Here is a 25,032-nt window from a genome sequence, read left to right on the forward strand (position 1 = left end):
CTCTTGCTAATGCTGTTTTAAATTTTTATTTTAATGATTTTAATGTAGTATAGTGGTACACATTATGGTTTTGATTTTCAAATTTCCATTTCTAATGAAAAAAGAAGTTGAGCATCACTTTATGTGCTTATTTGCCATCTGAATATTTTTGGTTGAAATGCCTGTTCAAGTCTTTTGTCCATTTTTAATTGGGTTGTTTGTTTCTATTTATTGACTTTTGATATTATTGTAGCATGGATAAATGCTTTATCAGGTATGTGTTTTGCTTCTCCAAGTTTATGACTTGTTTTTTGATTTTATTAATGATGTCTTCTGAAGAGATAGTGCTTTTTTATTTTGATAAAAACAAGCTTGTCAATTATTTTTCTTTTATAAATCAAGATTTGTGTCATCTCTAAGAAATATTTGTGTATTAAAAAACATTTTTTCTATGATTTCTTCTAGAAGTTTTATAGTTTAGATTTTTACATTAGATCATTAGTCCACTTCAAGTTTTTTTTATAAATGAAATAAAATATGGCTTACATTTAAATTGATTCAGCTCTATTCATTGAAATGGGTATTTTTTATCCATTGAATAGTATTTTCAGCTTTTTAGGAAATCGTATATGGAAGTCTATTTCTGGACTCTCTGATCTCTTCCATTGGTCTATGTGTGTAATGTTTCACCAGTATCTTACTCTGTTGATTAGCATAGATTTATAATAAATCTTAAAATGACATAGTATGTTTTGCAACTCTGTTTCTCTTTCTGATTTCTTTGGCTATTTTATTTCCTTTGATTTTACATATAAGTTTTAGAAGCAGTTTGTCAACATCTACAGAAATATCCTACTGGCATTTTGATTAGCACTTTTGACTCTATAGATCAATTTAGGGAGAGTTAACGTTTGAACAATATTGATATCCAGATCATAAATAGAATTTATTTATTTATTTATTTATTTATTTATTTACTTATTTATTTATTGTTTCTCCCATCAGACTTTGTAATTTTCCACATAACAGATTTTTTTAATCTATTAAATATTTACTGAAAACCTAGTATATTAGTTACCTATTGCTGCATAACAAATTACACCAGAACTTAGATTTTGTCAAATATTTGTTCTTCATCAACTGAAATGATCATAGTTTTCTTTTTTAATCATTTAATATAATTACAGTGATTGGTTTTCAAATGTTGAACTTACTTTACTAGGATAAAGTCAAGATACATTATAATTTTACATAATGTTGAGTTTCCTGTGCTAATATTTTGGTAAGAATTTGTATTTCATCTTCAGGAAGGTTATTGCTCTTCAGTTTTTTGTTGCTGTTGTTTTGTTTACCCTCTTGTAAGGGCTTCTTCCCATCTTGTACCTTCTGAAATACTTTGTGTAGAACTGGTAAATGTCTTAAACATTTTCTCAAATTTGCCAGTGAGACTTTCTAGGTCTGCAGCATTCTTTGGTGGCAGTCATTAACTACAGATTCAGTCTTTAAATATTTATGTAACTATTTATGTTATCTTCTTCTTGACTGAGACTTGTTGTCTGAGTCCTTCATGGAATTTGTGTATTTCATCTGCTTTTTAAAATTTATGGGCGTGGAGCTTTTGGAAATGTTTCTTTAATAATCTTTTAATATCTGTAGGATCTGTAATGATAACCGTTTTTACTCTTCTACTGTTGGTTTCATTAATTTTCTCTACTCTTTCTGTTTCTAGTCTCATTGATGAGTATATACATACACACACGTATTATTGTCTTTGTCTTTTTGATTTGGGGGTTAATTTTTTTCTTCTTTTAGCAGTCTATTAAAAGGGAAGCTTAGATAATTGATTTGATATTTCTCTTTACTGAAATTGGTGTTTAATACTATAAATTTCCCTCTAAGCACTTTTTAGCTATATCCCACAAATTTTGAAATATATATAATTTTTTCCATTTTGATTCATTCAAAATATACTCATTTCTTTTTTGACTTCCTTTTTGACCCACGGGCTTTAAAAAAGTTGTTTAATTTTCAAATATTTATAGACTTTCAGATCTTTCTTCCTCTTATTAGTTACTAATTTATTTACTCAGAGATGTGTTATATAATTTCAGTCTTCTTAATATACTATGACTTGTTTTATACCCAGAGTATGGTTTTCTTACTGTACTTTATATATGTACTGAACAAATGTTTATTCTGATATTGTTGGGAGGAATGTTGATGATTCCTACTAAACGTGTAATTTTTTATTTTTTATTTTCTTTCAGTTCTATCAGTTTTGCTTAATGTATTTTGAAACTCTGCATACACATTTATGATTGTTGTGTTTTCTATGTGATTTGGCTGTTTTTCATAGTGTAAAGCCTGTATCTGACAATATTCCTTGTTCTGAAGTCTACTTTATGACATTAATTTAGCCAATCCAGATTTTTTTATAATCAGTATTTGCATGATAAATATTTTTCATCCTTTTACTTTCTCACAACCTATCTCTATCTTTCTATTCCAAATGAATTTCTTTTACATAGTATATTTTCAGGTTTTGCATTGTTACCCATTCTGATAGCCTGCAAAATAGGATACTAAGCTTCCTAGTATTTGGAAACACTTTACTTTTCCCACTAATTAACTCTAAATATACAGTGCAATTTATTGTAAGCTTATTATAGTATCAGTATATCACATTTTTATTATCCATTTTTTCCTGGTGACAATTCCACCTAATCAAATGGAAAATCAAAATGTTGCTTGCAAATTGCAAAATGTTGCTCTTTACTTTCATAGACCTTATTTGCATTGACTTTGGGAAGAGTTAATCCCATGAAAAGTGTAGTAAAAATATTTTTGATTAGTGCCCAAAGTTAGTTAATTTTTTTCAGTTGCTCAAGTGCATTTTGTAATCACAGTTTATAATATAAACTTAGAATTCATGTTTGTGCTACATTTCAGACATAGCCAATATTTGGGGGTTGGGGAATGGGGAAACTGGAAAGCTTGTAGTGACAAGCTTTATGATCTTAAATGGTATTTTGGTTTTTGTTTCTTCTCATATAGTCTTATCATCCTTTTCCCACTGCCACATATTCTTATTCTTCAGAGCCTTATTATAAATTCAGTATTAGAGGTATGAGCCCACAGGTCACTGTGTATATATCTTGCCTGCTTGGTTTGCATTAGAAACCAAAGATAAAAATTCCAAGTTTAACTGAATGATTTTTACAACTGATGCTGAGGAGGACAGAAACTGTTACCTCACAGTTATACAAAGTCCTGAATTTCCTTATCACACTATGTTTTCTGTTCCTCTGGATATACCACAGATGTTTTATTTATACCTGTGTGATTGTCTTATTTTTTTTATTAAAATTGGCTAGGTTTCAGGGTTTTATTAGCAAATGAAAGTGCTATAACTCAAGATAAGTTATGGGAAAGGTTTATGCTTAAAAGGGTTATGCTTAAAAGGGTGAATACACATATTACAAAAGAAATCAAGAGAAATCTTAAATTAATGCAGGAGGCTCCCATTCTAGGAAATTAAGACTTGAGACATAGTGCACCTTTCTGACACCTCATTCTTATTCTATAGCTGATTGGTGGGAAAGTGAGAAAATGCAATCTAAATAAACTCAACTTCTTTTCTATATCCCACTCCTACCTTCCTACCTCCATGTATCTAGAGTTCCATCTTCTTAGGTGGTGGTATAAATCAAGAAAATAACTTAAAATGCCTTCAAATGAAAATGCATGGTATATAATAGTTCCTTTGATTAACTCAGTCCATCAAAGGCCACTCACCACACACACACACACACACACACACACGCACGCACACACACACAGAGCAATAGAAGGATGTGTTTGCCCAAGATGCAGAATACCTATTTAGAGGAATGATTAAAAAGTCAGGATGTAATACCATGTAATAAGTATCCCCATGCAAAAACTCAGAAGGTATCAAATACGTGTGGATGGAGGTACACATAGAAGCTATACCAATTATCCAAGGGAGCTAGGAAGTGCTGAGCAGCACTCTACCTTGAAATAATATTTTGCAATTAACTGAGTAGATGGCATTTTATAGATTAAGTCTTAATGGTCCAGTTCTGATGTACTACTTTTTTTCTGACACCAATCTTAACCCGCTAAATTCTCATTGAAATGATGAATCCTTCTGGTTCCCACAGTGATTGTGACTGAACATATGTCAAGCATACAATTGTCTCAGGGGCTAATGCATAACCTCTTTTAATGTCCAAAAGCTTACAAATTTTATTACCTTCAGTAGGCATAAGTTTTTTGCTGTAGTGATTTTTTTACACTGGATTTGGGTGCCAACTGATTTTGTGAAGCAGACTTACAAACTTTAACAGTCTCTAAAGATTAAAAATAATTACAGGTAATAATCTCCCCATTGATGTTTGTACTACAAAAAAAGTCATACACACAGGTACAAACACCAATATTTTCTAAACTGGATGGTCATAAAACTTATCATGTGAAAGACTGCAAGCTGTATATCATTTGGAATTCAAAGATGCTAGCAGGGGATTGGTAGTGATAAGGCCAGGATCTGGGTATGAGTTCATGAGGACAGGGGGCAGGAAGCACTAAATGTAATCATGCTTTAAGGGAATTTTTTAAATCCCCTTTTTATTATCTAATTTACAATCTTAATCAATTTCCAACTTTCCTTCCAGAGACACACTTCTTAAAAAAGAAAAATTAGCTATTGAATCTTTGTTCTGAAGGGGACTTTAGATTACAAAATTTTTACATAAAATTAAACATGTCAATGATGTACTTCAATTTAAAAGCAATCTGTGGAATTTACACGTTTAAACACATTATTATTAACATTTTAAATAAATATTCTTTACCCAGAATCTTACTATATGTGTCCCAGTAATTCTTTGGTCTGTAGTTCACACACTTCCTGCGGTGTCAGAAATCTCCCATTCCCACTGGGTCTGTCTTATTTGTGCTCAGCACACTGGAAGCTAGCCAGGATGTCTTCTAGATAAGAGCATTAAAGTGTAAGTTTTAATCGTAATAACATCTATTCATTATTAAATTATGCAGGACATTTCAGAACAGTACAAGGGGAATCTGGTGACCTGAGCTATATTTCTGGTTCTGACACTAACTGTTTGAGACTAAGTACATCACATAACATTACTCTTGAAACTGTTTCCATATCTGTCAGCTTAAGTTATAGGAGAGAAAAGATTATCTCTGAAGCTCAGTTTAAAAGTACTTGATCATTTGTTTGTGGCTAAGGTTGGGGTTGATTTCTCCATTAGGCAGAGTAGACACAGGGAGCTTAGGATGCTCATTACTTTTTAGGGACGGGCCCATGAAAATGTTTGTTTTTTTCAAATCTGAGCAAAAGTTAAACTTTTAGGTCAAAGACAATGTTTTAATGTATAATATCAATATATGTGTCTTTATATGAATGAAATGGTAAAGTATATTTCCTAATATTATTCTATCAACAGAAAAACCATAGAAGGCAAACTGTCTAGGGCCCATAAAAGTCATAACAGCCCTGGTTATGGTAGAGAAAACTGGCTGAAGGGTTAGAAGATTTGGACTTCACATTGTAACAGGCCTAGAACTAAATTTAGATTTGAACTTGGAATTGTGTTGTACAATCAAAGTGAAATTATTTCATTCCATCAGTGCATATGCTTCTTTTTTTCCTCTGAGCTTTGCATATTTTTTTCCATTATTCATGGCCTATAATGTACTCATGACCCATTTTTCCAATTCATGGAACAAATTTCATCCCATTGTGTTACCACAACTCAGTTTAATCCCTGCACTTATTTGCAAACTTGTGAATATGTAAGCACACACAACATGCACACATGTACACACACAATGACACCCTGTTTCCTCTTCCCTGTGTCAGATGGGACATGATTTCCTCCAAAAAGATGTCTCAAACCACCCATATTTGGATTAAGTGCTCTTTTCACCCATCCCTACTGTTCATTCTTGGATGGTGAGAACCATCTCACTTCTCACCAAAATTTAACAACTTTCTTATTGCAAAATGTAAGGCACAGTGACAATACTCTGTAAGCATTGTCAAGAGAATAATTCTGAACCTTAGTATCCCCATTAATAGAACGAACATTCTAAACACAGTCCACTGAGATGGGTAAAATCACATGCACACCAATTTGTATGCTTAGTTGTTGGGGAGCTCGTTATAATATACCTTACTACTCCAAGTATTTACAAAGACAATAGTATGTTTTAGTCTAGAGTCTATACTCAGGCATTGATACCTTTTTAAGAAGTTTACTAAGTAAATATTAGAAAATAAATAAAACTTGCCTTCTCTTTTTAGTTCAGTTGAAGAATATGATGAAAGTATGACTTGGCACTGCTGGAAATAAATGACAATCTAGTCTCTTTCTGCCCTCAGAAGCTGAAATTTAACTAATGCAGTGCTATGCCAACTGTATATTTCAGCTACAGATACATAATTTTAGAGTTAATCTTCTTTTATGTAATGGGCCCCCACATAGAGGTAACGTAGGCTATCTACAAATGGGCTTTCTAGTATTGTGCAAATATTGAAGCATAATTAGAGTTAAAAAGTAGTGCTGATAAAAATTACTGCTTCTTTTACTTAAGCCTAACCATCTCATCAATGTCGCAAAGATCTGTCTTATGATCACTGTTCTTATCCTGATGTAATAACTGTACTTTTATCTTAAGTATATTTTTAATGGCCAATAATATATTTCCATGTTTGCACCTTTGACTAATTTTCACAAATGAGTATCAGGTATAGTTTTTCCATCTTCAGGTATAACAGCAAGAACTCATTTTTCAGTACCAAGTTTAGTGCATATTTCACACACTCATACAAGTGTGAAATATAGAACAAGCTAAAGTGTGCCGTGATTGTTTATACACCATTAGTGCATGCACAGAAGCTCTTCATAGAAATAATTTTGAATGGAAATGTTGTTAATGGGTTCTCTCTTCCAGCTATGGATATTTTTTCTTGATATTCTACTAATAATGTGTAAATGAGGAATGACACCCATCTTGGGTAGGAATTCCTAATCAAACTCCCAAACTCTCTCTCCCTATCTCTTCACTCATTGCTTTTTAGAAACAGTTCAAGTCCTGGATCAAAGAAAATTGGGTACCAGATGGCTTTTATCCTAACATCTTTAAGTTACCCTGAGAGCATTCTTGCTACCAGTTTCCACATAATGAAATAAATCCTACTACAGCAGAATGAGACTTCCAGGAAGCAGCAGGTGTAATGTCACAGCTGTATTAGCACTGCTAACGTGATCATGGATCAAGTTACATCTGGGACTGTCACACTGGCTGCTGAAGTTAAAAAGGCTGCTGAGAGAGTAGCAAGAACTCTTGGATGCTATTCTTTAGCCTATTAGCAAGAATCTTAGAGAGAAGTGGCCACATCGAGTTATGCGTCTCACTCAACAATGCTTCTCTTTACCCCTGCCATATGCTTTATCCACCTACTACCCAAAATTTACATGGGTTATATCTGGTTTTTCAAATTATCTTGTTAAAATGTTAGCATGTAGTATAGCTGAGGAAGTGTATTACTGGTTTATATGCAGGTCACCTTCCTAGAGAATAAAATTAATTTCAAAAGGTCCCACTTGAAGGGGAATTTGAGTCTGAGAAGAATAGCAAGGATCAGAGCTTCTTGGAATTCTGTCTGTATTGGCAACAATCCTAACAATGTTTGGTAACATCTGAAACTAGCAAACCTTTGTGTTCAACGATGATATGTGATTGCTTATTTGACTAATGTCTTGTGTGTGTGCTGTGATGTTTGTATATAAATAGGATATAAGTGTAAAATGGTCCTTGGCACATGTTGTACTTTTTTAGGGGAAGGAACTGAGTTTCTTTCTCACTGAAATATTTTAGAAAATATAATAATATTCAATCCAATTCAAAAAATATTTACTGAACACTTTGTGCAGTCTCTATATTAGCAACTTTGGATGCAAGACGTAGGCCCTGCTTTAAATTTACCATCTAGACAGAGAAACATATGCAAATGCATACTTAAAATAGAGTGATAAATATTCAATGTAGAATTATATATTTTCTATGACATTAGAGCACAGTAGGTAATGTGTAATGAACTCTGGGAAAATATGATCAAGCATATGGACTCATATTATTTGAGTCCTTAGTGTAATGCTTTGATTCAATTATCTCACAAAGTGCTTTGTACTAGATGCATAAAATGGTATCAGCTGCATAAAAAGGAAGTATTTAGTATGCACTGGCTCATTTTAATTGCATAAACACACCTGAAAAATGTTCCTTTATTTCTTAATGTTGAAATTTCATTAGATTGTATTGGTGCTATGAAACTCTAAAAAGATTAAAATTGTTCATCCATAAAGGTTTGGGTTTGGGCTCAATAATCTTTAGCACTTTCTATTATGATTATAAATGGTAAAATTAAAGGGAATAAAACCTGGAACATTAAGACTCTAATCAACATAATCAACTGACTTAAAGAATGACTAATTCCTTTTATTAAGGATGGATTGCAGTTTAATTGATCACCTGTTATGTGTGGAGACCTAATTAATAATTGAGATGTGTCAAAATGCCTACTGTATTTTGCAATCTGCTGTTCTTGGCTTCCTATATAATAAAATTAACATGCTATAGAGAAAATAATGGTAGTGATAAATATTTCAGAAGAATAATGAAGACTTTGATTGCAGAAATGGAATAAGGTTCAGTGGGACAGATGCTTTAAAATGTACATATAAAGGAAAATATAGTTTGTAGTTTGATCATGAGAATAATTGCTGTAGTGTGTACTGATTTGAATCAAACAGATTCTTCTAGTTAAAAAAAATTCAGAAAATGACTGATTAGTTAGAAAAAATGTTCTGATCTTCCTACAATAGTCACTTTATATATTATTTCCCCATCAGTGTAATAAGCAACATAACAGGGTTGTGAGGCACTAAATAGGAAAAAGTCATAAGCGTGTTCTGGAGATGAACCTCCAAAGCATGTGGTCCAGCTGTATTGACATTACAGGGGAGTTTGTTAGAAATGCAGAATCTGTGCCTCACCCAAGACTTGTTGAATGAAAACATAGATATTTAACAAAAGCCCCAGGAGATGTGAATATATGAGGGTGAGTCAAAAATTATCCACATTCTGGCTGTAGAATTTATAGAAGTCAATATAACTGGAGTGTGGATAATTTTTGACTCATCCTCATATATTAAAGTTTGAGAAGCACTGGAATTGTGGGAGTGCAGAATGCTAAGCGATGATTTAATAATCTTAAACTTCATGTAGTACTTGTATTAAATTGTTTTTGAGAGTAAAATAAAGAAATGTGGTTTTGTAAGAAGTTCTTGAAAATGAAATTTATTAACTGAAAATAAAATTCTAGAATTTCATTAATTTTTGACGCTGTCATTCCAGGAGATAGTTTAACTCTGGTCTCAACTCACTTGATTCCTTCTAATTGTAACTGTTTACAATTTCAAACGAGTACAGCTACTTTACATACTATTTTTATACTCTAAAATTTAGTTTTTGTTTTTCACCATAAATAGTCCAACCTATTTAGAAAGGATCTTATATAAATATATTAATTGCTTAATTCAAGAAATGTTTACTGATACACACACACACACACACACGCATATATATATACACACAGCAACATGCTATTCACCAGGGAGGGAAATTCAACAAAGTATAATTACTTAGACACGATTCAAAATCATATATTAGTGGAGGAGTAGTTTGTACATATAAGAAGTTACATGTCAGGCTTGAAATTAAATAAACAACTGGAAATAACATGAAATAAATTTTAAAAATAATCTGGTTTGAGATATTACAGTGAATTATCAAGTATAGATGTTATCGTCCCAGTAATTAACATGTTTAAAAATTTTAATTGATTTGAGTCTGGATGAAGCGGGCTTTTGAAAATTAATTTAGCTAATACCCTGTATGGTATATTTTAAATAAGAAAGATTAAGGTTAAGGAAACTGTTACTAGATATTTTTCACTCATTTGAGTGAAATGATTATTTAAAGCATTGTGCTGGCACATTAAATGTGTGTGGGGGGGTGTGGGGGGTGGTAAGAAAAGAGCTGAGAGCCATGGAGAAAAAAAACAAAAGCAAGGGAATATATTGACTGACCATGTAAGAGGTGTACTTGGTTAAATGGTGGTGTAAAGTTCTATATTTTGAATCAGGTTACTGGAAGAATGATTATTTGTGGTATTTATAACGAAGGAGCAATGTTTTGAAAAGGTTAATAAGTAGCCTTCCAGCAACACAGAACATACCTAGGAAGAATTATCATTGAGCAAATTAACTTTTGATTTGTTTTGCATAATTTCCTGGTTTTATTTCCTTTTGTGTGTATTTATCAATTGCTCATTTTTTTTTTTTTGGAACAGTTTTATGTTTCCAAGAAAACTGAGAAGATTCAGAGACTTTCCGCATACCCACTGCCCCCTTACATGCATATCCTCTCCCATTTTCAACACCCATAACCAGAATGGTACATTCTTTACTAAGGATGAACCTACTCTAGATATCACTCAAAGTCCTTAGAGTTCACTCTTGGTGTTGTACATTCTATGGATCTGAATGAATGTTTAGGGACAAATGTAAAAGTTTTTTGAGAATCCTACTGATACATCCTTGATCAGAGATTCTTCCCTCAGCCATACCCAGTCTACCAGTAAGCCCATGAAAGGTATTCTTCATTTACAGTGTTCTTTCTCTCTCACATTTCATTTTAGTTCTTTCTTAGGATTTCCATCTCTCTGCTTACATCACCTATCTGTTCTTACATGCTGTCTACTTTCTCCTTTAGAACCCTTAGCATATTAATCAAAGTTGCTTTAAATTCCTGATTTGATAATCCCAACACTCCTACTGTGTCTCATTCTGATGCTTGCTCTGTTTCTTAAAGTTGTGTTTTTTGCCTTTTGGCATGCCTTGTAATTTTTTTCTTGATTGCAGGATATGATATACTGTGAAATGGAGCTGCTGTAAATAATCCTTTAGTAATGTGATAGTAGAGATGGGGCAGGGGAAGCATTCTATATCCTATGATTAGTTCTCAGTCTTTCAGTGAGCTTATGAACTGAACTGAACTTCACAAATGTTTCTCAATATTTTATCACTCCTTAGATGGGACAGGATGGTTAGCATGGGCCGAATTGGATTTTTCTCAAATATTTACTGTGGGAACCTGGTCAGGCTCCTGGAGGTAAATCTCACAATGTCAAGGCCCTTCCCCTTGGAGTTTTTAATTCTCAGAGTTGTGCATACTGACCCTCCAGCAATTTATCAATTACAGTTCAGGTTTACTACTCCATTGCAGGTTCTGGATGGTGTCTGCTCATGAGTCTCTGGTTTGGCAAGCTGTGCTTCCTTCTATTCACCTGTTTGTCTCTCCAACCCTGGGAGCAGTAGTTTGCCTTGAGTCCTCTCCTCTGTTTGAATCCAAGAAGAGTTGTTAAAATTTTTAGTCTGTTCAGCTTTTTGTTGTTGTTAAGATGGAGTGGTAGTTTCCAAGCTCTTTACCTGTGAACTGAAAATGTCATTCTTTTTCAATTGCTTAGTAGCATTCCATTGCATGGATATAGCATGATTTTTTCATCCATTCACCTGTGACATTGGCTTGTTTCCAGGCTTTCTCTATATCCATGTATTGCTATAAACATTCATATTTTAGATGAATATACTTTTATTTCTCTTGTGTAAGTGTCTAGGAGTAGAAGCCTAAGTTACATTGTGCGAGGTGAGTCAGAAATTATCCACACTCTGGCTGTAGAATTTGTAGAAGTTTTAATATAACCAGAGTGTGGATAATTTTTGACTCACCCTTGTAGATGTATTTTTAACACTGAACAAAATCTGCCTATCCTATTGCTGCTGTAACAACTTACCACGAACTGAGTGGCTTAAAACAATACGGATTTATCTATTAGAGGTCAGAAGTCTAAAATCAAGTTTTCCCCTGGGCTGGGTTCACTCTGGAGGCTCCAGGGGAATATCCATTGTTTTGCTTTTTTAGCTTCCAGGCCGCCTGCATTCCTTGTCTACTGCCCTCTTCCTCAGGGCACTGTAACTTCTTGCTTTTGTGATCAACTCTTTTACTGACTCTGATACTCTTGCCTCCCTTGGGGTAGGCCCCTTGTGATTACATTGGTTTTACCTAAATGATCCAAGATAATCTCCTAATTTCCCAAGATTTTCAATTAGTCACATCTGCAAAGTCCCTTTTACCATATAAGGCAGCATATTCACAGGTTTCAGGATTCAGGATATAAGCATCTTTGAGGGGCCATTATTCAGCTTACTATAGGGTCTTCCAAAGAGTTTATGGCATTTGACAATCCCATCAACAGTGTAAAAGAGTTCTCATTCCTCCACATCCTCACCGACACTTGCTAATCATCAGTCATTTTAGTTTGCATTTCTCAAATGATGAATGATGTTGAATATCTTTTCATGTACTTTTTTTGCCCTCTCTCTTCTTAGGTAAGGTGTTAATTCAATTCCTTTTCCCATTTTAATTGAGTTTTATGTCTTTTGATGGTTGGATTTTGAGTATTCTGTGTATATCTGGATATAAATCTATAAACAGATATGATTTGCAATCTGTTATCACAATATTCCTGCCAGGCTCTGGTGTGTCTGTGCTTTCTCTTAACAATGTCCAAACTCAAGTTGTATACATTAAATATATACAGCTCTTTGTATTTCAATTACACCTCAATAAAATGGTTAAAAACAAAAATAAAATAAAGTGATAGCATGAAAAAATGAAAATACTGGGGTTGTATTTGACTAAAGGCAAGCAAGGCTTATATACTGAAATCTATAAAACATGACTGAGAAACTCAACAATGGAGAAACATAAAGTGTCCATAGGTCAGGATAGTCAGTGTTGCTATGATGTCCATTTTCCCCAAATTTATCTAAAGATTCAATGGAATCCCCATCAAAATCCCACACTTTTATATATAGAATACAAGGTCACTATACAATTTAAATGGAAAACTCAAAAAATTCTGAAATAACAAAAAAAATTTTAAAAGAAGACCAAAGTTGGAGGACTAACAAAGTTCCAGACTTATAAATTGTAGGAATCAAGACAGTCTGCTATTGGTATAAAGATGAACAAATAGACAAATGTAATAGCCTAGAAAGTCCAAAAATGTATAGACACACATAGACAGACAACTGATTTTTGTCAAAGATATAAAGGCAATTCAGTGGAGAAAGGATGAGCTTTGCAACAAATGGTGCTAGAGCAACTGGATATTCATAAGCAAAACATAGAACTTCAATTCGTATCTTGTACCATACACAAAGCTTGATTCAAATTGGACCACAGACCTACACTGTAAGAACTAGAACTATAAAGCTTCTAAAAGAAAACATAGAAGAAATGTTTTTTGACCTCAAGTTAGGCAGCAATTATTAGATACGAGACCAAAAGCCCAAATCTATTAAAGAAAGAAATTCAAAAATCTAATCAATGGAGACTGAATTTCTTCTTTCTGTTTAATCTTGTTCTTTGAAATGGTTTTATCAAATAATATTTATGTAAAGTGTATTTCAAACATTTTAATTATCTTAAATCAGTATTAAAATGCATTTAACTATATACTCTTCAGAAAATTTATTATGAAATAATAGAAATTAGAACAATACTGAAGAAAAATGATTCTATATACAGCGAAGCTCCAATTATTTACTAACTTTTACAGATGCAATCTCCACCTACTCTTTCCTAAAAATATTGGTACTTAAGCTTTTAAAGTTACAGGTAAGGTTGTAATTGTATGGCAAGTGATCATCAATATGGCAAATAATTGCTGGCAAATAGTTTTAAATTGAAAAAAGAGTTGAAATGGGAATATTACTTCAATAAGTTTTAAAGCATTTATAGCAGATGGCAGAAACCCTCAACTGTACAAACTCTCTTCTAACTTTTAGGAACAGTATAAATTTCTGGAAAATACTGTCTAGCATGTCCTGATACATTTAAAAAGTCAAGTGTCACTTTGGTAAATGTTCCTATTACTTAGAATCCAATCAATCTGAGTTTCTATAAAGTCATTGCTTTGTGATGTGAAACCATTTTATGCATCAGATAATTTCTATACTCCAAGTATAGCATTTTACATGACAGGTTTTAGTACAGGTTACATCTGTCATGTTGAATGCTTCATGTGCTGTGGAGAGCTCCACTGTCATTTAATACATGGGAGAAATACTGCTTCACCATTAGTCTTATTTCTAAAGCATGTTTGCGTTAACCTCTAATCGTCCTGATAGTAAAACAAACACACAAAAAAGTAAACAGATTGCTTAGAAATCTTTGTGAATGAAAGCATAAATATAAATGCTGGAGCACTTAGAATACACTGTCATATTTGAGAAGTGAAATTCAATCCTTTTGGTCCTCCAACCACTTTTTATAACAATTTTGGTCCCTTGACAACTTTTGTATAGTATTTTATCATATCCTAAAATAAAATTCATACCTAACAGAAAACAAGCCAAAAAACTCCACAGGGAAATGTTTAAATAAAAATGCTCTAATAATAATATTAGTAAAGAATATAATCAAAGTAATTATGATTTAAAATACTATTTTCATACATAAGTGTTTGTTTAACTACATAGAAGAGGTAATGATACTCAGATGTTTGAATCAATTTACAATTCATTCACTCAGTCAAACTGTTTGATGAGCATCTACTATGTGCAAGGTTCTAGGCACTGTGAAAACAGTAGCAAAGAAAAGAGCAAAACTCCCTTCTTTCATGGGATGATGGTAGGGAGACAGAATATGTGCACAACAAGTAAATAAAACACATGTAGTATATTGGGATATACAAAATATTAGGCAAGGTTTCAAGAAAGAGCTGAAGGAAGCAGGGTATCTACCTACATGGATAACTACACAGAAAAACCTTCCTGGTGGAGGGAAGAAGTAAAGATGTCCTGACTAAAGGGAGGAGCATATGAAGTGTGTTGCTGGCTGAAGTAAGAAGGACATTTTGGCTGGAAAGGAGACTACTTTGAGGAGTGGCCCGGGGGATTGAAGTATAACTTCAGGTCAGAGAGGTGACCAGCAGTCATGAAATGGAATACAGAATTGGGGGTCTTTGTGAGATGCTGGGATTTAATCAAAGTGAGGTGAGAAGCCAACAGAGTGTTTTGTGCAGAAAAGTGACATAATCTGATTTACGTTTTAGTGGGATTACCCAGGATACATTGTTGAGAAAAAATAATTGCAGGTGGATAGCAGTGAGGAGCCTGGGGCATCACAGAGTTCTAGATTACCATGGGGCGGGGGTGTGGGGAGGGGTTGAAGTGGACACATTGTGCAAATGTATCAAAGGTATAGCTGACAACATGATTAAATCCTTCTACACAATTGTGTAAATTATGTCACATGTTGATTTACTGTAGTAGAGATTTTTTTTCTACTCTAGGAAGCTTTAGGTATTTCACAAGACCTACCTAAGAGGGGAGAGAGGAGAGGTCTTCAATTGGAGACACTCAGATTTTTTGGTTTTGTTTTAGCTTTGCATTTACCTTTGAGCTGGGTTAAACTTGAAGAAACTGCGCTGCTGTTTAAAAATCATTTAAATATCATTGCATTGCATGATGGATGCATAATTCCTGTAGTTTATTAAAATCACTATTTTATTTTCAAAATTTTTATTTATGTTGTTACTCTGGAAAATTTGATGTGCAAAATTAACTACATCTCCTCTCTATATAAGGGTTATAATTCCTGAAAGCTGGTAAAGTGCCAAAAGAAAAAAAGGAATAAAAGCTTAATATGTTCTTTCTTTAGAATTTGCTTGAAAGAAATTCACAGTTATCTTTCTTAAATTGTAGGCATGTTACTAGACAAGTAATGTTTCCAAACTAATAATTATTCTATGTAAAAGAGGGAAAATAAATATTTTGGTTGCTATTACTAATTAATGTTTGTCCTGTTGAATTTAAAGTGACAGGTAACATTCACAATGGGGTTTTTTTTGTTTTTGTTTTTTAAGAACTTTTATTGAGATATAACTGATACACAATAAACTGCATATATTTAAACATTCATAATGTTGTCAACTGACTTTTTCTTATTTATTTGTTTGTTTGAAGCTTTTGGAAACATGTCCAAAACGTTGATGAAATGTTGGAAACCAGTTGAAACACAGTAAAATTCAACCCAATAACATAGGACTGCTTTTTCTTCATCCTCGTTGGGAATTGTCAAGAAGTGAACAATGACAATATATCAATTTTCACTACTGTTTCTACTCTGGGTATGCCTGCCACATTTCTGTTCTCCAGAGATAATGTTCAGAAGGACTCCTGTGCCCCAGAAAAGAATTTTAGGTGCACATGTACCTAGGAGTGATGGCAAAATTCTGCACCGTCAAAAGCGTGGTTGGATGTGGAATCAATTTTTCTTACTGGAGGAATATACAGGATCTGATTATCAATATGTAGGCAAGGTAAGTCTGTGTTGAAATGGCAAATATTTACATTTCCTTTTTAATATGTCTCATAAAGAAAATTTGAAGGTTATCAAGATTGTCATTCTTATAAATTTGACTCTAAATATCACTAAAGCAATTTTTGTTTATGGAATACAAATTATAATTTGAAAAACTATGTAATGAATATAGCATGATAAATGTGTGAATTCATTTACTAGAATTAATTTTGATTACTACCTCATGTATTAAAGAGGTACTAAAAATTGCAACTTCAGAATTTGTAGTTAGAAATCAGCGATCATGAGAAAGCTATATGTCAATCTAATATTTAAAATAATGAAGCATGCATATAATATGTATAATATATATACCTATGTATATTTCACATTGCTGTTGACTTCAGTGAGGAAGAAAAGATATATTTAAAAGTTGTTTAATATTCTACAGAATGAGAAAGCAAATGTCATTAAAAACATCACCTAAGAAAAGTTACTCCAGATATGATTGTTACTTATTTTTCTAAAATCCTACCATGGGTACATTTAAATAAGGGAAGACTAAATAGGAAGACAGGCAAGTAAAAGTAGTTTACTTGTTGGGCTTTGATGATACGAGGCGATTTCATGCGGTTCAATTATAAAAGCTAGTGAGGAAATGAGCTTTGGTTAGGATTGGATGGGCAAATATGACATAAAAGTAACAATGGATGCTTTTATACACTAGATTGTATTAATTTCCAATTTTCTTTCTTGGCACTGTCTGGATCTAATCTAAATTAAGTAATGTCCTAAAGAAAAAATTCATTTTAATAGTGTTATTAGTTTTATGGACAGCTTATGAAACTATGTCAAAGAAAAAAAGAATTTAAACATACAAAAGGAAAACAGATTATCACACATTCATATATCACATCAACCTATAAAATTATGATAAATCCATGATTGTGTTGGTGACTTTTGCATCAACCTAAACTTTAATAGCTTCTTTCACATAATTAAAATTGGTCTTAAAGTTTTTGTCTTCTAAGAAAAACTATTTGACATGTTTTTTCATGTTCCAATTATTTCAGTTTTTTTTTAAATGTCTGGATATATGAGAAAGATGGCATTAAATGTTAAATGTCATATTGACTAGAAAGAGAAGATAAAGAAACAGCAGCCTAAGCTATTTTACCAGAACACAGTGTAGTGGACTTATCACAAGGTCATCTGATAGAATGCCTGAGATCAGAGGGTTAAGGTAAATGTTATGGTTGCTGCAATAGGCAACTTTCAGTTTATGAAACCAACCACACGAAAATATAACTGAAATCTGAACTATAGAAACTATAAGTAGTTTCATTTGGTTCTTCCTGGACATAGCGGTTATTTGCTTATTTGCATAGATTTTCCTTCATCTAGTCCTTAATGAGGATTTAATAAATGTTGGTAAATTGAATTATCATTGCATTATGTACTCTGTTGTGATAGTCAAGTACTTCTGTGTACTTTCATTTATTCTCTCCCCAAAGAATATCAATAACTTGAAATCAAGAACTTTACTTCATATCTCTGTTTCTAGCCCTTAGAGTAGATTTTAATGTTTAGTTGATTGAATTAACCTGAGTTGTATCGAATTGAGTTCCCAGAGTCGTCTGGTACCACTTAGCTCTTTGGTAGGGAAAACTAATGATGAGTTTAAGTTACTATGAGCTATTAAAGCTGATAAATACTTGAGATATATACATCTTGATATATAACTTAAGTTTTATTCTTCCTTACTCTGCTCTATAAAAGCAAGTGAGAAAATTCTTTAATGAGGAGAGGCATAAGGAATTTATGGACTGTGTTCACCAGTTTCTTCTATAAGCATATCCTGAACTACCAGATAACACAAATATATTAGATGCTGTAGCTCTGAGTTTACTTCTAATATCCAGAGCATCTGTTTTTTAGCTTATATTTCAAGCCCATATTTTATTTCTATCATTTATTCATGTCATGACCTATGAAATAGCTATTTTTAAATGTCCCTTGTCTGTAGTATGTATATGTATTACTTTTTATTAAGTATTTATATTGCATTAATTATTTATACAATTAAAAATCTTACTTTAGATGTAAACATATAGATTTGTATGTGCAAAATGGCAATTATGTAATATAGAATATTTTTGTAAACATACATTTTAATGAATATAATTGGGGGTTAAGATATATTTTCTTCATGAAGTATAAAAATTTTTAAATTCCCTAGATATCCTTTCCAACATTACTTATAATAAATTTATTACATATTCATCCTTTCAGAAATTATACTTCTAGTTTTTACCTCATTTAAAGTAGACATGTGATAGTGATTTTAAGAGATTCAATGTCTCTAGATTAGTTTAGAGGTAGGAATAATACATGTCCCAATTACTTCCCAATGGGAAGACACTGATAGACTCTTCACTGTTGTGGAAAACATAGTGGGAGCTCAGAGTAGGGACAATGGAGAGAATTACACTGGTTGAGTGAGGACAAGACTAAAAAGCACATGAATGAAGAGGGAGAAAATTTTTAAAATACCAAACAATTAGCCAGTGAACCCTATAAGGAATGGATGGCACATAATTCCTTAGATTAAAAACCCATTACTGCTTATATATATATATATAAAGAATAAGAAGAAATAAGCTTCCTTGACCTCCCCACTGCAGTCTTCCTATGGGGAAGGAGATCTCAAGTGAACTTTATATTTTATTAGAGTTTAGAGAGTCAGAAACACTCTCTTGGACATTTTAAAAACTGTAATATTATTGAGACTGAAAGTTCCCAGGTGACTTTTTTTGATACAAACATGATGAAGAGAACCTACATAAAACACACACACACACACATACACACACACACACACACACACACATTTAGCTGTTCAATACACATAGGTCTGCTTCAGTGGTGGGATGGGAGTAGGAGAGGTCTTGGTATACAGTTATTTTCTATTTGAACCCTGTAATGACAACCATAAAAGGAGTGAGCACAAAACAAATTAATACAGTGGGTGATTTTAGTTAGAAAATGTCCTGGAAGAAAATAAATCAGGATGATTTGATAGACATCAACAGAAAATGCTTTAGATTAAATGATTAATAAAGACCTTCCTGATGAGGAGAAATTTGGACTTTTGAAGTGAATATAGATGTTATTTTCCTGATAGGTAAAGACCACACTAAAAAAAGATGAACTCGAATTAGAATTTATAAAGACTTTTTATACTAATCCTCAAGCAAGAGGTAATAAAAGCATTTTTAAATAGAGGCATGTCCTGCAGAACCCTGATAGTGTTTTCCAGGCAGACCACCTCTTGGTTTTTAAGTCTCAGAATGCATACAATGTCTACATCTGTCAATATTTCAGCCAGAAATACTGGAAAAATAGGCTCACATCCTCAAATCTCACTATAACATTTTAACAAAGCAGTATTCAGGAAGATCTTAAGTTGCATTCCAGATACACTTGGTAGAACTTCAAAACCACCCAAAGATGTTTTGAAGATAACAGAGGCTGAAAAAGAGAATGTGCATCTAAGATTTTGTAAGCCCCTCAGGAAGCCTTGCCAATTAATGTTAACCTGTAAGTGATCAAGTAACACTGGTTAAACATTTTCTATACTAATGTTATAGCATGTTATTTACATATAAAGACTTTACTATGTTTTAGTTACTTTTTTAGGAAATTAGTTTTGAATTTGGGTTTCATGTGGAAGCATTTTGTTTTTTCCAATTTAAACTAATGGGAAATAGACTTGTTATTTTCATGCAGCATCAAATGTCAAATATTGAACTTTTTTAAAAAAGATAAATGGAATTAAGTATGGGATACTCACATGTAAATAACTACAACCATTCTTTTACTTAAAATTTCCTATTGGTAGTCGGGAAACATATGTTTACTAAACTCTTCCATGAAGTTATTTATATAATGTGTTATCACTGTATAACTTTCACAAAACAAAAATACACCCACACCACCTACACACATTTACCACACTGTATCCTTACTGTACTCTAGTAATTTGTGGGAAGTCCACCCTTCCACTCTTTTTTTTTACACTTGAATTAGTAACCTAGGGATGCTGTGTTTCCATCTTTTCTTTCCCACCACAGTCTTATTTTTGTATATCCTTCTCTTGTACTCACCATTTTATAATCCCCTCCACATAGAAACTTTTTTGTCTCTTTTTCCTGCTTCTTCACTTTGTCACATAGCATCTTTTAAAATCTACCTTTCTATGTCACTTGAATTTATTTTTATTGGATTATGTTTTAGATAAGAAATATTTATGGGTTTCTTTTCTAAAAAATATTATTTCTGTGGCTTTATGCAAATTAATTCACATAGAGTAGTAATAGTTGGAAGTAGATGGAAGGACTTTGATAGTAATGATAGACTGATAATAATTTTAAAAACCTCAAAGAATTTTTTTGTGGCAAATAAGCTTTTAAAAACTTTTTACCTATAATTTAAAAATATTAAAGTTCAAAAAATTTAAATCTGCAGTTTAACCCATCATTTTTAAAATACAGAACTTTTAAGAAATACAGTCATCTTTGAATGAAGATTATGTGAAAATTGAGCCAGACTTTTAAGCTCGAGATAAATCTCTGTAGATGAAAAATGTATTGAAATTTCATATAAATTTGCTCTGCAGAAAGTATCTTAATATAATTCATCAGTAACAGGTGAGTGTGTAATGGCCATGAAGCATTGGAAATTATCATTATGGTATTATGAATTTCTACCAAAACCCTCTCATTTTCTTTCTTGGAGACAATATACAATTATATATTCAATTAAATTTTGTCCTCTTTGTACTAAAGAATAATGTTCTTTTCAGTAAAGAAAATGGAAGTGGGATGTGTGTTATTATGTTCGCTCATCAATGTCTCATACTTGGAAAATGTTCAAATATTCAAATTCTCAATTGCTTCTTATGAAAGCATGAATAGAAAAGGAGGGAGCACTTCAGTAAATTTTCTGAAGTGGATTCTTAAGTATTCACATAACAGTTCAATTTCTACTTTCATTTTATCAAAGAATATTATTTAATCTTAACTTTTATCATTGTTAATATTGTTGTTGGTGGTATTATTATTGTGTTGCTAATTAGGTAACTGCATTCCATGGCTCCTGGTAATTGTAAATAAAAATTAAAATAAAGAAAGCATGTAAGCTTCCAGGTAGATGGACTAAGTTTAGAGAAGGGAACAGTGATTTTGTGGGGATATGATGTGCAAACGTTGGGTTCTCTCCTTAGAACTCTATTCCACAAGAGGCAAAAGCACTTTATACAAATTTCAGACTTCTCTCTTTAGTAAAATTTTTTTCACTAACCTCACTTTTGAAACTATAATTTATACATTTATAGATTACATAAAAGTATTAAATTTAGAATTTTAAAATAAGATCTTAAATCTCAGCCTAGCATTAAAATTATTTTACCAAGTAGGAAATTGATCTGTAAGAACATGAAATATTATAACCATTTATCTAAAGGAACATTTCCTATTTTGAATGAGGTTTAGCTTAAATTCCATTAGTGAGCTCTTCAGTTCAGTGTTGTGTCTTCCAAATATCCCCCCAAAACTCCAAGACCACTGAATTTTTCAGTTTTCCTTGATACAGATTCTATCACTATATACAAACCAGCATCAAGAGCTTGACACCAAATCTAGTTTGTATGTGTTGGGTTGTCCTGAGTCCAGCAAAGCAGAGGGATAGAGTTGTAAATCATGAACTAACTGAGCATATATATTCCTAAGAGCTGAGCTTCTGAAGGGAGACAATAAAGAGATAAAGCAAAGGTCAAGGATATGACCTATGATTATAAATCAAAAAACATAAAGGCAGAGGTAGAGAACATCCAAGAAGGAGAAGTAGAAAGGGGCAGTGGGGGGTGGCAGAGGGGCAATACTGGGAGAACAAAATTCCAAAGAGTTGATGACTAATCCTGCTGAGTGATGCAGTGTCATCAAGAAGAAAGTTGTAGCAATTTAGAGAGATCAGTCTGGACCAAGGAGAGAGCCACTGCAATGATCTGACGTAAATGGGAGTCGGATGGCTTTGGTTTAGCCCGGAAGGAAGCAATACACCAGTTTCTCATAGGTATGTTATCAATAAGATAAAATAAGTGGGAATGAGAGAGAGTTTGAAGTGATGAAGAGCTGGAGATGGGACATTATGATACGGACAGAAAGAGAGGGTGTGAATGTGTGCAACAGGTGAGCTCACTCTTGGTAAAAATTAAAATTAAAAATTTGTCTATTCAACAGACAGCCAGCATCATACATAATCACTAAACAAAGAGTGTATTCCCACTTAAATCACCAACAGGAGTGAAACAAATTTTTTAAAAAATCCACTTTTCTCACTAATAATATTTAGCACACTTCTAGAAGCAAAATAACAGTGTAAAACTACCACATGTAGTTTTTTTTAATTTGAGAATTAAACGAAAACACCCTGACATATCCTGATAATGATACCTCTTTTTTTATTATCTCTTATTTACAAGTAAGGAAAATATGTCCTTCTTGTCTAAATAAGTTGCCTAGGGGCACCAATCTAGTAACTTGTAGAGGTGGGATTCTAACCCAGAAGGTATAACTCCAGAGTATATACTAACCATCATTCTCCTCACTACACCATTATTAATAATAATATTCTTATGTTATCAATATTATGTGTTGCTTCACCAGAAGCAATTATATTCTTATTTAAGTGGTGCAATGATGAATATGCCTTCCTTTTCTGAGTGATAGTACAAAACTAAAACTGCATAGGTAACAGGAATATTTCTGCTACTTAATAGAGAAGTCAAATTTATTTTTGTAGTTGTTATGTGTTTATTTTTTAATTTATATGTGGAATTGATAATGCATGCACTTTGAATAAAATTTAAAAGGCAAAATAGGGTGTATAGTTAAAAATAAGACTCCCACCAGAATCCTCACATCCATAGTTCTCCTCCTAAGAAACAGCTGTGTTTACCAGTTCTGTTTTGTTTTTGTTTTGTTTTTTATTTTTGTATATATTCCAAGAGACATTATAGAACTATTTACTAAAGATTTATGATTTTGTTTTTACATAAATTGTGGTGTACTTTATGCCATGTTATAAAACATGGTTTGTTTCAAGTTAAAAATATAACTTGAGGACATATTCCATTTCAGGACATAAAGATATGCTTCATAAAAAAAAATTTAGTAGCTGCATAGCATTCTTTCCAGTGGGTATATCATAATTTGTTTTACCATTTTCCTTTTGAAGAACCTTTGCTCATTTAAAAAAATTATTTAGTAATATAATAATATGATGTTATTTCACACAGTGCTTGTGTACCTTTAGGAATATGACTAGACGTGAAATGCTGAAGCAAAGTTTAGAAGTTTTAAACCTTCATAGGTATTGCTAAATTGCTCTCCATTGAGGCAGTTTGAATTTATCATGCCTTGCTTGAATTTATCAAGCAAGGTATCAAAGTTAACTATTTCTCCACAATTATATCAAATCTCTGTTCTATGATCATTTTTAATAGTTTTTCAATCTTGTCAATGAAAACATTTATCTTATTTTAAATGAGAATGAACATTTCTTTGCATTTTAAAGCATTTTCCATTTCTTTTAGTGTTTATATCCTTTACCAAGTTTTCTATCAGTAAGCTAGTTTTTTAAAAATTTTGATCCATAAATTCTCCTTGTTAATTGAACTTTAATTCTTTTTTTCATTTTCAAATGTAATGCATGCTGAAAGTCAAATAAAATATGTATAAACTTTAATGAATAAATATAAGTCAGGTGGAGTGACCTCAACCCAGGTCAAGAAATGGAAAATTGGTGGCCCTAGGAAACTCTCTGTGTGAGCCCTTTAGTAACAATATAATTTCTCCTTTCCAAAGGTGGCAATAAGATTCATTTGGGGTTAATAATGCCTTGCTTTACTTTATGGTTTGAGCATCTATGTAGCCACTCATAAACAATGTGCTGGAGTTTTAAATATTTATGAAGTTGATCGTAATCATAGTTTATATATTCTTCTGTGTCTTTCTTCTTTCGCTCAAATAAGTTTATGAAATTAAACCATATTTTTGTGCAGAGGATATCTTTATGTGAATGAGTTTGGATTTAGTTATACATCCTGCTAATAATGGCAATACAATGTTGTCCTTCCCCTTACTTTGGCTATTACTAACAATGCTTCTGTGAACCTTGCTGTACATTCACCTTGATACTGATGTACACTGAATAGCTTCAGAGTATATAATTAGGAACAACATGGCTGATCTATAGTGTGTGCCTACCTTCAATTTTTCCAGATATTGCTGTTTTAGTTTCCTAAGTTGTAACCAATACATACACCCACTGGCAGTATATGAGAGTTTCTTTTGTTCTACGTAGAGACCCAAGCTTGTTATTTTTAGGGAAAAAAATTTTTTTTTCAAATCTGGTGATTTAATTTGCATTTTCCTAGTTAACAAT

At 32.5% G+C, this 25,032-nt stretch overlaps 1 protein-coding gene across 3 annotated transcripts in view; it reads left to right on the forward strand.

Annotated features, from left to right (window-relative positions):
- Positions 1 to 25,032, forward strand: part of LOC130836615 (cadherin-10) — a 168,760-nt gene that overhangs the window by 47,224 nt on the left and 96,504 nt on the right. For 2 of the 3 annotated variants that reach the window (XM_057708932.1, XM_057708933.1), the window contains exon 1: positions 16,316 to 16,546. In XM_057708932.1, the coding sequence (XP_057564915.1) occupies positions 16,316 to 16,546 (231 nt within the window). Of the gene's footprint in view, positions 1 to 16,190; positions 16,547 to 25,032 lie in introns of those variants that run through there. The other variant, XM_057708931.1, reaches the window with a different exon arrangement.

Source organism: Hippopotamus amphibius, chromosome 15 (genome assembly GCF_030028045.1).
Source record: "Hippopotamus amphibius kiboko isolate mHipAmp2 chromosome 15, mHipAmp2.hap2, whole genome shotgun sequence".
In the NCBI taxonomy this organism is placed as follows: Eukaryota; Metazoa; Chordata; class Mammalia; order Artiodactyla; family Hippopotamidae; genus Hippopotamus; species Hippopotamus amphibius.